At 32.9% G+C, this 12,073-nt stretch overlaps 1 protein-coding gene across 2 annotated transcripts in view; it reads left to right on the forward strand.

The window, feature by feature from the left end:
• OLA1 (Obg like ATPase 1) overlaps positions 1-12,073 on the forward strand; it is a 252,465-nt gene that overhangs the window by 239,615 nt on the left and 777 nt on the right. For both annotated transcript variants that reach the window (XM_020990993.2, XM_020990994.2), the window contains 3 exons: positions 5,656-5,796; positions 6,538-6,634; positions 8,720-8,842. In XM_020990993.2, coding sequence (XP_020846652.1) covers positions 5,656-5,796; positions 6,538-6,634; positions 8,720-8,842 — 361 coding nt within the window. The remainder of the gene's footprint in view (positions 1-5,655; positions 5,797-6,537; positions 6,635-8,719; positions 8,843-12,073) is intronic.

The following is a 12,073-nucleotide window of genomic DNA, read 5'->3' on the forward strand; positions in this document are numbered from 1 at the left end:
CCTGGCCAACAAGCCTTAGTATGGTCTTTTCTCCAGCCTATAAATTCTGTATTAAAAACCAATTGATCTTAAATCTAAATTGTAATTTCATTCTTTGAGAACTAAAATGTTTGATTAATTTCTTCATAAATGTCTATATTTAAGATTGTCATATACCATTCTTTTAAGAATCATAATTTTGTTCTTTAGATGTATCTGTAGTATTTATGAGTCTTCCACAGAATCTTACTGTCAAGCCATTTTAGCATAGATGAAATATTATTTTTTACCTTTTGGTTTTGGGAAGAAACATTAATCATTAGCATTTTCAAAAAACAGTTGTCACATAGTCTATGTACATTGCACAATATTGGATGTTGTGCATATATTTTCTTATGTTTGGTTACTAATAATAGCTAACATTTGTATACCACCTACTATGTGCCAGGCACTAGACTAAGTACTTTACAAATATTATCTCATTTGATCCTCATAACAACCCTAGGAAATAGGTGCTATTATTATCCCCATTTTACAATAAGGAAACTCAGGCAATGAAGTGACTTGCCCAGGGTCACAAAGCTAGTAAATATCTGTGGCTAAATTTGAATTCACGTCTCCCTGACTCCACGCCCAGCACATTTCCCCTCCTAGCTGCCTATCTCTTACAGATACTAGTTATGTGACCTTGGACAACTCACTTAACCTCAGTTTCCTCAGCTCTAAAATGGATATAATAATAACTTATACTTCCCAGGGTTGTTTTGAGTATCAAATGAGGTATTTGTAAAACACTTAGCCTGGTATGTAGTAGGTGCTATATAAACACTAGCTATCATCATCATCATCATCATCATCATCATCATCATCATTGTCATCGTCATCATCATCATTATCATGTGTCTATGTTATAAGGAACCCTTATTTTACATGTTTTAATAGAAATTGTAACACATAATTAGTGGTGGATTTGGAAATTTCCTTATATCAAAGCATCACAGAATAAGTAGAATCTTAAGAACTGGAATTTTAGTGTTGGATTATTATTATTATTAAAAAGCGTTTGGAAAATAGACTTGCAGTGACTTTTTTTAAATGATCAGTAAAGACAGAATTTAAAAAGAAAATAACTTGCTGTTAAGGAGAAGAGAAGGAAGAAAATAGCACCAGTCCATCTTCAAGCATTTATTAAGCACTCATTATATGCCAGACAATGTGCTAGGTGCTGGGTATGCAAGTGAGACCGTTTCTTCCTTCAAGAAGCTTACATTCTGGTGGGGGGATATTTTATGTTCACAGATATGTTAATGTAGGATATATAAACACAACACTGAATATGAAAAACTATGTTCAGAATTTTTTTCAAATAATTTTAACACATTATTGCTATTTATATTATAATTTCACATTAAATGAAACATTACTCAGTACTCTTAGCATAATTACATTTTCAATTCTAGTTGTGTGAAATTGGGTAATGGTAGCATTAAAGATGTAGAGTCAACTGATGAGAAAGGCAGATGTGTTACAATGGAAAAAATCATAGACTGAGAGCTACAAGAAAACTTTGGGGGTCATTGATTCTAATTCCTTCACTTTACAGTTGAAGAAATGAGGTTCAGAAAGGTCATGTGGTCACACATCAAGTAAGTGGTAAATCTGGAATTGGAATCCAAGTTCTCAGACTCCAAATCTAATACTCTTTCCTTTGTAGCTTTCTGCTTCCCATTAGATGAGGGGATCGTTCACCTGTGTGTTCTACTCCCAGTCCTGCCACTGTTTTGTTGCATGACATTGAACAAATGACTTTTCTGAGCCCGTTTGTTCCTCTGTAAAATGAGTGGATTCAATTATGTGAACTCTAAACACTCCCATTTCTATACTTCTATACTGTGATGACAGCAAATTTTTAAGTAGGAAAGACTTCTTCCATGAGGCATGAAGAGGGGATACTCAAATACTCTCTGATTGCATTGATTCAGGAGTTCTCTCCAGCAATGCACATAACGACACACTGATGCCTTCCTGCCCTGTGAGATTTTTGTCCATAGCATACCAAAAGTTCACTGCAGAGGCCACCCAATGTATAGGAGGCCATGTGACCAGCTCATCTTCAGGGGCAAGTATAGTAAAGGGGGTATATTAAAACTATAGATGAAGGAAAAAGTAGAAATGGGAGGAAAAGACATTTTATATTTTCTGAATCATGCTCTTTAAGAAATGTCATTAATATTCATCAGTTCTTAATGAGAAATTCTCTTTTCTTGGATCCTGTATACCACTTTGTATTTTGTATCATTTTATATTTTACATTATAATTGTTTCATAGTTCATGTATACTTTTTGCATATTTATATATTTGTCATATCCCCTCTGTTAAAAAATGTGAAGCTGGGGATTGTCTTTGTCTTTGCATTTCTCCCAGTGCCTAATATAGTGAATGCTTTGCCATAAGTATTTGAATGAAAAGATGAATGAATGAATGAATGATGAATGAGTCATTTAATCTTGGAAGTTCTTAATTGACAGATGTCCAAAATGGTTACCACTGCTACACCTTCTTCCCCTAGTTCCAAAGGGAACTAGGAATAAAGCCAACAACAGTCCTCCACAACCCCTTGTCAGTGACTCATGCTCTCAAAGCACAACCTTCCCCAACTGTTAATCATAAGGTGTAGAGAAAATAAAAAGTAGTTCCTAGTTGGAAAAGGATAATGTGGAATCATAAATGTGATTATAATTCCCTTGAAAAAACTGAGATTCAGAAATGTGAAATGACTTACCTGATGTCATATATAAGCAGTGACAGAACATTATTTCATTTGGGTTAATTCAGAGAATCAATAAAAATAAAGGCCCTGGTGTTTTTAGCAGGTTTGGTTTCCTACTGTTTTTCTAGTTTTTCATTTTCTAATTTAGCTTACTTTGGCAAATAGTTTTGGGGAAGGTCAGAAATACAATTACTTTTATTTTACCTTGATATTTCTGATCTTTATATGTGGTGATACTATCCAACCACTATTAGGCATGAGCTTTGAAATTTTTTTCTAGTTTTTTCTTAGTTTTAATGTATTTAATGTATTTAAGTCAACCAAAATTCATCCTACCAGTCAGTGACTGAAGTTAGGAATAGAGACCTAGAACAGATTTTTTTCCCTGTCTGCTACAACTAACTAGCCTCTTGGAGGTTCAAACCAATGAGTCGCCTTGACCTTACTTACTAAACACCCTATTCTAGCTAGCTCAGTTATCAGATACATGATGTACCACTCATCATGTGCTCTTAAAATAGTGTTTATCTGCCTTTTTTAAAAATCATATTTGCTTGAGTATAAACACATGCTTATTTGTACATGCAATTAAAGGCCTTGTTAGGAAATTTTTCAATATATCTTTTAAAAATTTTGTTTGACAGTAAAAGTCACAGAAGTAAAACATATAGTCAAAGACCCACTTTTTATCTTTCCTTTTTTGTGTGTATGACAGTGAAAGTCACAAAAGTAAAGCTTGTAGGCGAAGAACCCAAGTCACTTTACAGAGAGTGCTACTAGACCATATTCTTTTAGGGAGGCTGTAGCAGGTCTGATGTCAGTCACTTTGGAGACCTTTAGACCTCAGTGCTCATTTATTGCTAAAATGTACCAGCTCTGCTTCTGCATTATGAAGATCATCTGTCAACACTTTGAGATATTCTCCTTTGTTATTAAGCTTGTGATGCTCTACACTGTCAGGTTTTTTTGCCAATTATAGTTAAGGTACAATGGTGTATTCACTGGATCAAAGTCTCACACTGGCGGTAGAGGAATGATTTGTAAGTCTTTATTCATCTGAATTGTACAATAGAATACCTGAGGAATGCAAATAATCCCTCCAAGGACTCAATAGAAAAGACTGTTAAAATGACAGTGTAGGACTATTATTATTCTGAATTGATGTTTTAGCCAAAGTAATTATTTCTTATCTTGTTGTTTTGCAACAGTTCTTAGTTTATTAGTTGTGTTGGCCATAGTTACCAAACAAAATTTGTATAAGATTTTACAAATTATCCTTTTACATAGGTTTCATTTTGTTTTCTTTTCTTTGACTCCTTAGTACATGATTTATCAAAATTACATATTTGATACAGATTTAGAAAAAATATATGTGTAGACACATATACACAGAGAAAGCATTGCTGTAAATATTTTTGCCACTTTGGGATAAATTGTCCAGTTTATCTGTGTTTCCACAATAATTTTGCAGCCCAAGAGGTACTGACTTAAACATTTATTTTCTTTTATCTTTAACTGTCCCATATAAAAACCAAGAACAGTTTTTTGCCTTGACCTTTTGAATCTTAGGTGTTAATCTATTATTAGGGCGTAACAAGAAAAAAAAAATCATGATGGATATTGAAAAACCTATGGTGGTATATTTATATAAGTAAATGACAGAAAGTCATGCTTATGTAACAAATGTGTGAAAACTGTTGAATGAACTTTTATATTCTTTGTCCCATCTAAAACCCTACTCAGTGGGCCATGCACTTAATCTCATAATAGCTCTGATCCCCTGCTATTTTCTTTGACAAATGAGTGTTGATGAACTTGTGGTTTTGTTCATTTTTTTTTCCTGAAGTGACATTTACATTGATTATTTAAAGGATTGCAGACCACAGTTTCAAAGCACTTTACCATAATGGCTGTTAAAACCTTGGTTTAAATCTCCTAAATTAGTGGGGTTAGCAGCACGACAGTGGTACTCATTAAAGTGTATGTTTTGGGGTGTTTTCAGTATTTAAAATTTGTGGCATCTACAGTACAATATTCAAATCTGTACCTGAGCCAAAAGACTATATCCTAGAAGCCATTCTCTAAGAATATGTTATCATTGTACCCTTTTCTTCCTCCTCTCACTTAGGCCCTCAATATTGATTCTAAAAATATTTCACATTAAGACATAAAACTTCTAGTTCTTTCTAGGTAAAGAATTCATTATCTGTTTCTTAAAATATTGTTGGCTTTGAACATCCAAATAACTTTACACATAGTTGTGCTAATTAAACATCTTTAGAATTGGAGTTCATAAGGATGATTTGGTAATTGGTAAATGTAAATTTCTGATCATGTTAATCTTTCCCATGAAAAACACCTATAGAAACAATGCCAATTCTGTTTTTTGTTGTTTTGAATTAAAGGAACACACATACTCTATGGGTAGAGTTGTAATATGAACACTCTGTCGTGCTATCTCCAGAATTCTGAAGGCGTTTTTAAGTGCTTCTCCTAAACAAATAAAATTTTACCTTTGTATCCCCTATCGATGATCTTCATATCCCTTTAAACAGCCATAAGTTTTTCTTTATTTTTTAAGGTTATATGAGAGGTGACATTCTGGGGTACAGTTTGTAGGGTACAAATTTAGCATTAACAGAAGAAGAAAGTTTTAAAAATATTTTTCTAATATTTCATGCAGAATTTATGCTAAAATAAAACTAGGTAGCAGTAAAATATTAATGGAGTACACCTGAAGCAATTGCTGCCTGTTAATGCCTTGACCTTGGAAAGCTATACACAAAAAGATGGCATCATAAAACCGTGCAATTCTTATGAATATGTATGTGCTACTTGATAATAATGAATGTGGTACAGTCATGCATGCACTACAAGATAATGTTGTGCCCTTTTTTGTCTACAGGTTGATAAAAATTAAAGAGTGGGTAGACAAGCATGACCCAGGTGCCTTGGTCATTCCTTTTAGTGGGGCCTTGGAACTCAAGTTGCAAGAAATGAGTGCTGAGGAGAAACAGAAGTATCTGGAAGAGAACATGACACAAAGGTTAATTAGCATTCATTTTCCCTACACTTTATTATCAACTATTTCCTTGCAGTAATTTAATTGCTTGCGCTGATAGAATAATAAATGACAGAGTAATTACCATTATAAAGAGGGAATCTTCTCCTTTCTTTACCATGAGACAGAGTGAAAAGATTTATTTTAAATTAAGTTTTTAACTGTCATCTGTCATCTCTGTACAGTGTTTTAATTATAACATAGGTATTAGTTATGTATATTTTTGAGAAGGAATGATCACCAAAACTCTTTCGTCATATTCAGGCCTGGGGTGGGGGGGGTGCTAGGGGGAGGAGAAAAGAGGTGTGGGGAGAAGGGGCTTGAATCATTTGCCATAATTTTTCTGAATAACAGTAATAAATTGTTTAAACATTGAATTTCAGTCAAATAATTTTGCTTTCGTGACCTGATGTCCTGAAAATAATTTATACTGGGCCAAAATAACCACATGATAGATATATCTAAAGTGTTTTTTAAATTTTAGAGTAAATAGTTCAAAGTGGTATCTTTAGGATGGTACCAGTATTAAAGAGGTTCAAAAACAGTATTCTTTCCAAATGTATTTAACTATATTTTGAAGAAGATGTGGCAGTTTTCAAATGTGCAGAAACTTTTCTGCTTTAAATTAAAAAAAAATACTATGTGACCATGTTCCACATATACTGTATGTGTATTCGTGTATATGTGTGTGTGTATGTTGAATGAATTTGTTTCATTTTATTTCAGTGCTTTGCCAAAGATCATTAAGGCTGGCTATGCAGCACTCCAACTAGAATACTTTTTCACTGCAGGCCCAGATGAAGTACGTGCATGGACCATCAGGGTAAGATTCATACTTATTCATCAGCTATATCCAGTTCCACACTATTGAATTCAGATTGATATCACTGACTTTGAAGTTTGTCATGGTGGCGGTTAGCTAGTCATTACAGATGAGGTTTTTGTCCAGGATAACTTTAATTATTTGTGAGCTGCTGAACAGTGAAAGTGGAGCTGCATTGATTGAGGCAGGTAACAATTGATTCTGCCTATTACATAGTCTGAATTTCTTCATCCTGTAGAATCTGTCTACCCTCCTCCTGTGGTCAGAGATAAGACGTACCAGTATTGTGCTTGCTTAATCTGTGTGACTGGGTTTGTCTGCAGTGAAATTGATGTTGCTTTTCATTTTGTATTCGCCTAAGTTTGTTTGGGTTGCGGGTGGTTCTTTCCTCCTTTGCTTTGCTCGGATTACATTTTCAGCTATAAAAGCAATATAACATCATTATACTCTTCATAGATACACAGTTGGGCTCAACAACCTAAAGTCAGTGTGTAATAATTCATGTCTCTCTTGATTTGAATTCATAGAACTAGAGTTTATTTTTGTAATTTCGTATGGTCTATCCAGTTACTTGAAAAATTTAATATGTGTTTTAAATATTGATGTATACTGATTACAACCATAGAGAATGACTAATTTATTCCCAGAGGACAATAAGAGCTGAACCGTAATGGTTTGCTTTTAAATGTAAATATATTGTAATATAGTGGTTAGTACTGAAAAATATTTTGAAATGTACATAGTTCTAAATGGCGCATTAAAGAATATGAAAATAATACTGGAACTTTTTGAGATGGGGAATATGTTATTCAGTCTTTTATTCTACTTCTTGCATTTATTTTCCTGCTACATGGTGAATTTCAGCATTGCTTTGATTTAATTCAAATCATTCCTGTTTTCAGCAACTACTGTAATTTATTCAGTTACATTTTGTTCTGATTTAATATGGATAGAAACATGTAGGCAATTCGATGTGTCAAATGTTTTGTTTGAATATGAGCTTCACTTTTCCTTTATCTCATCTCCCCTTTTAAAAAATGTGTGATTGACTTCTAACCAAGGTCCTTTTATATAGATTCCCCAAATAGTGTCAAAGCAAATTTATGTTGGTAAGCACATTGCCAGAGTTTGTTTATTTTTTTAATACCATATAACTTTCAAACTTAAGTATGTTCAATTAAAGATAAGCTTTGCTCTTTGCTCAAAAATATGAAAGGTGGTTTATCTAAGACTGATTGTAAGTATCCTTGATTTAATGTGCTAAGATATTTAGTCAGGTAAGCATCAGTGAGTAGCCATATTAACCTAATACATCTTTTATTGTAAAAACTGTGCTTTACAGTGTCAGACTCCTTACCACTTTAACATGCTTTATTAAGCAGCCTTTAGGTTACCATTATTTCTCAAATTTCTTTCCATGGTTGTATGTGCCTTGAATGTATGTCCTTGTAATTTAACACATGGGACAATTAGAAGGCATTCTTCTTTTTCTACAAAACTTAGAATGTTCTTTAACAATGGTTCTATACATGTAGGCTGTACTCATTAAATCTATTATTTAAAATCTATCACTTTTTTCTTAGACTTTCAAATAATACTTAGAGTATTTGGGAGATTCTATAAGCTTGACATGTCTAGAATGTTATATTACATTTATTGATTTTTATATATTTTATAAACTAGTAGAAATCCAGAGGATATTTATTTTTAACTTTTTTAAAGCCTTTGATAATTCAGCTTGAAAATTACTTAAAAATCTTTATATCTTCTTTTTTAAATGGTGAAGAATGGAAAATCGAAATGAAACCTACAACAGAAAGAATCTTCACATCTAAAATCAATATTACTGTGGATAGCCATTAGGGAAAAAACAAAGCTGCATTTCTTTAGTATCAGCTGATTTATTGGTTCTAAAAGTCAGTTATCTATATGCCCGACTATTGCAAAATTACCAGTTATATGCCTGACATTTTAACTGGTATGAAACTAAGTTCTAATGGAACACTCACATATCTGAGAAGAGAAATTTTACTCTTGAAATCAGTCTTAAACGCAATTAATTTTCTCTGGTCTTTCTTTTGACAGAAAGGGACGAAGGCTCCTCAGGCAGCAGGAAAGATTCACACCGATTTTGAAAAGGGATTTATTATGGCTGAAGTAATGAAATATGAAGATTTTAAAGAGGAAGGCTCAGAAAATGCTGTCAAGGTAAGAGATTGTTTTTCATTTTTACAGTTTTCCTGGGTTTTTTTAAATATGAAAGTTTACATGATAAAAGCTATTGTAGTTATCTTACATATATTGTGTTTATAGTTTCTTTTTTACTTGGAAAAATCTGTGGTTTTATAATAAGATTATCAGATATCTAATATTGACTAAACATCAGCTGGTAAAAGAGCTGTTTTTTCCTATGCTTTTAGCTAATGAAAGTAACATACCAATTATTTTCAGCGATTTTAAAGATTCTATTTTCCGAATGAAGAGCAAAGATCCTAAAAGTGAAAGAATTTTACATAATTTCAAAGAATTTGATTTTTCTCTATATGCTAATTAATGAAAAACCATAGTTAGAGTTTAGTATTTGAAGTAAAAGTGGCATCCCTATATTAGAGTACTACGTGTGGGAGATACAGTGCCTTTTAATAAAGCTGAAGTAAACATCCATTACAAATTTAAGGAAATGGGTTGAAATTTAATTAAACAAAACTTTGTTCTTGCTGAAACTTTGTAGTTGGGTCTTTAAAAAAAATATATCACTGGGAATTGTTTCTACTTTCTCAACACTAGAGGGCAGGGACCGATTAGATGCCCAAAATTGTGCTTTTTTTCTTTGGACTAATAAATTTAATTTCAATTATAGTTACTAAAAATGAAGTAAAATTGTATGTGCGTAATAGATGTAAAAATGAGTGGCGTGTTTTGTAGTACTACTATTATATCCTCCTAGTTTTGGTTAGTAAAAACATGCCAAATCTATTTCATGTAAGCAACCCATGGTTGTTCCATATCTAAAGTGTAAATATGCCATCTGATTCAACTGAGGTTGAAGAAAATTTCCTTGAATTTCCTTAATTTAGCACTTTAAGACACCTAATTTTAAATGCACCATCCTGTGTTTAACATTCATAGTAAGGAAAGAATGCAAAAAAACAAAATTAATTTTAATTTCAATTTGTTCTCAGTGGTATCATAGGAAAGATCATACATACTTAGCAGCAGGACTTTGACACAGCTGTTTGAATCCTGGGAAGTTGGGGGAAAAGACTTAAGATAAGTGATTCAATGTGGAAAGAGAAGCATTTAAAAAGGAAGGAGTTGCAATTAGGGAATCACAAGTTTTTTAAAGTGTCTTCTCTATATGCATAACCATAGATACAAGTTTTATCCCATTAATACAAGCTGTCCTTGAAATCTAAGGATCTGTTTAGGTATTCAGTCATTTTAGGATGTATAATTTCATGAAATAGTAAAGAGAAAATGAAGATTCTTTCTCTTTATTAAATTTAATTCAAATATTTTCTGTTACTAAAATTGAGAAATCAGCCCCTTCTTTTATCTACTCTTACATAGTAAGCCAATTATACCACAAGACAACCCTTAATAGATGCCTGGGTTATAATAAACTTTGAAAGGTTTATAGAATGTGAGTATTTCCTTTGAGAAAACAGAGGAAAAAATTTAATGGTAAGTAAACTATTTCCTGCTTTTAGAAAATGTCCAGTATTTAAATAGATTGTTTTTAATTATAAGTTGCAAAAGGTTGATTTTGGCTTTCAGGCCCTGAACATTTAAATGTCTCATTGCTTTTAAACTTCAGAAATAAATTTTCAAATTTAGCTGAGATATGGCATTCATAAGACTTCCTTGTCTGTTATCAAGTTGATCAGTTTTAAGTTTATGAGAGGAGAGAGAGAGAGAGTGTGTGTGTGTGTGTGTGTGTGTGTGTGTGTGTGTGTGTGTGTGTGTTTCTAGCACCAGTACAGCATAACTAATTTAATGCCAGTGCTGTGAACTATATACTGAATAGCTCTGTGTGGGCTTTGTAGTCTACAGGGATATCACATTATTAGCAATCATATCTGCTTAGGCAAAGCTGGCTTCTACAGATGGCTGCTTTCAAGTGCAAATGAACTGGTTAGACGTGTCTTGTTTAATACATACTCGAGATTCACAAATGGGTATTGATTTTTTTCAACCAGTGTTTCTGATAGCAGTGGAAATGGATTAAATGGTCTCTAGAGAATTTAAAGGAACACTGTCACTTTTAATTAATTGTAAACTTGAGTGGTAACAAAGTACATAAACTTATATTAGTATGTCGTATGTCAAAATATATTTGATTAAAGGACATTATACTGTTTTAGAGTGGTGGGGCTGTGGGCTCTGGAAATAAGTAGTGCATAGCCTAGAATAAATTACAGATCTTTACTGAAACTGTCGTATTATATATCTTTGTCCTTTTCAAAGCATAAATATGAGGTAGCTTATTTAAAATAAACTTATTTTTAAAGCTCCATTATATTTATGAGACCATCTTATATTTCATTGTGTAAATGCTGTCCATCTGTATATATTATACTTACTTGGATTCAGTTATTTAATGTATTTTTAATCCTAGATAGCGTGGTTTTTTGATAGTGTTTACAATACCAGTTAGTCTAATTATATTTAACTTTGTACGTTGTTATTGATCTATTCAGCTGTTGTGGGGCAAAAGTTCTATGTCCTCAAGAAATTCCAACAGAGGAAAATACTTAGAATTTATTCTCAAAGTAAAAATTCTTATTTTTTTAATTGATGATGATGAGAACATATGGGACCAGATCATTTGCTTCGAAGACTGAATTCATTTATTGTGGAGTTCCTTTTATGTGAGAGGTACACTATGGCGCATAACTTTCACTGTCCTGGAGTTAAAGCTGCCATTTGTGTGGGAACTACAGAAGGACTGCACATCTGGATCTCTGCGTACCAGCAGGTGGAATCATTTGCCCTGCAGAACAGTTTATAGTGGAAGAAATGTGTCTATTTTTCGCTGCAACCTGTTAGATTCGGTTGTAACTAGAGCTAGTAATTAGTCAGAATCTTCCTCATGGTGGAATCCTGATACTACAGCGCAGCTTTAGAACAGATACTGTTGTCACTGTTCTAATAAGGAAATGCTTTGGAGGAGAGAATAAAGACTAAAGTGCCAGAAGTTAGTGAGTGTGTACGTCACACTCATATTGATGATGCTCTTCTCCATAGTAAATCTTCAGTTTGCTGCCCCTATTGTCACTAAAGACATTTGTTAGCAAATAAGACAGTTTAAAACTAGTTTTATGAATATTCTTATGCTTAGTTTGATCCATTTTGTTCTAGTGACTTGCTGGATGTTTGCAGACACATCAGAAACGTACCATAAACAGCATGTAATGAAACTTAATGATATTGGCATAA

The sequence above is a fragment of the Phascolarctos cinereus genome, unplaced genomic scaffold (genome assembly GCF_003287225.1).
Source record: "Phascolarctos cinereus isolate Bilbo 61053 unplaced genomic scaffold, phaCin_HiC Scaffold_726;HRSCAF=1367, whole genome shotgun sequence".
NCBI lineage: Eukaryota > Metazoa > Chordata > Mammalia > Diprotodontia > Phascolarctidae > Phascolarctos > Phascolarctos cinereus.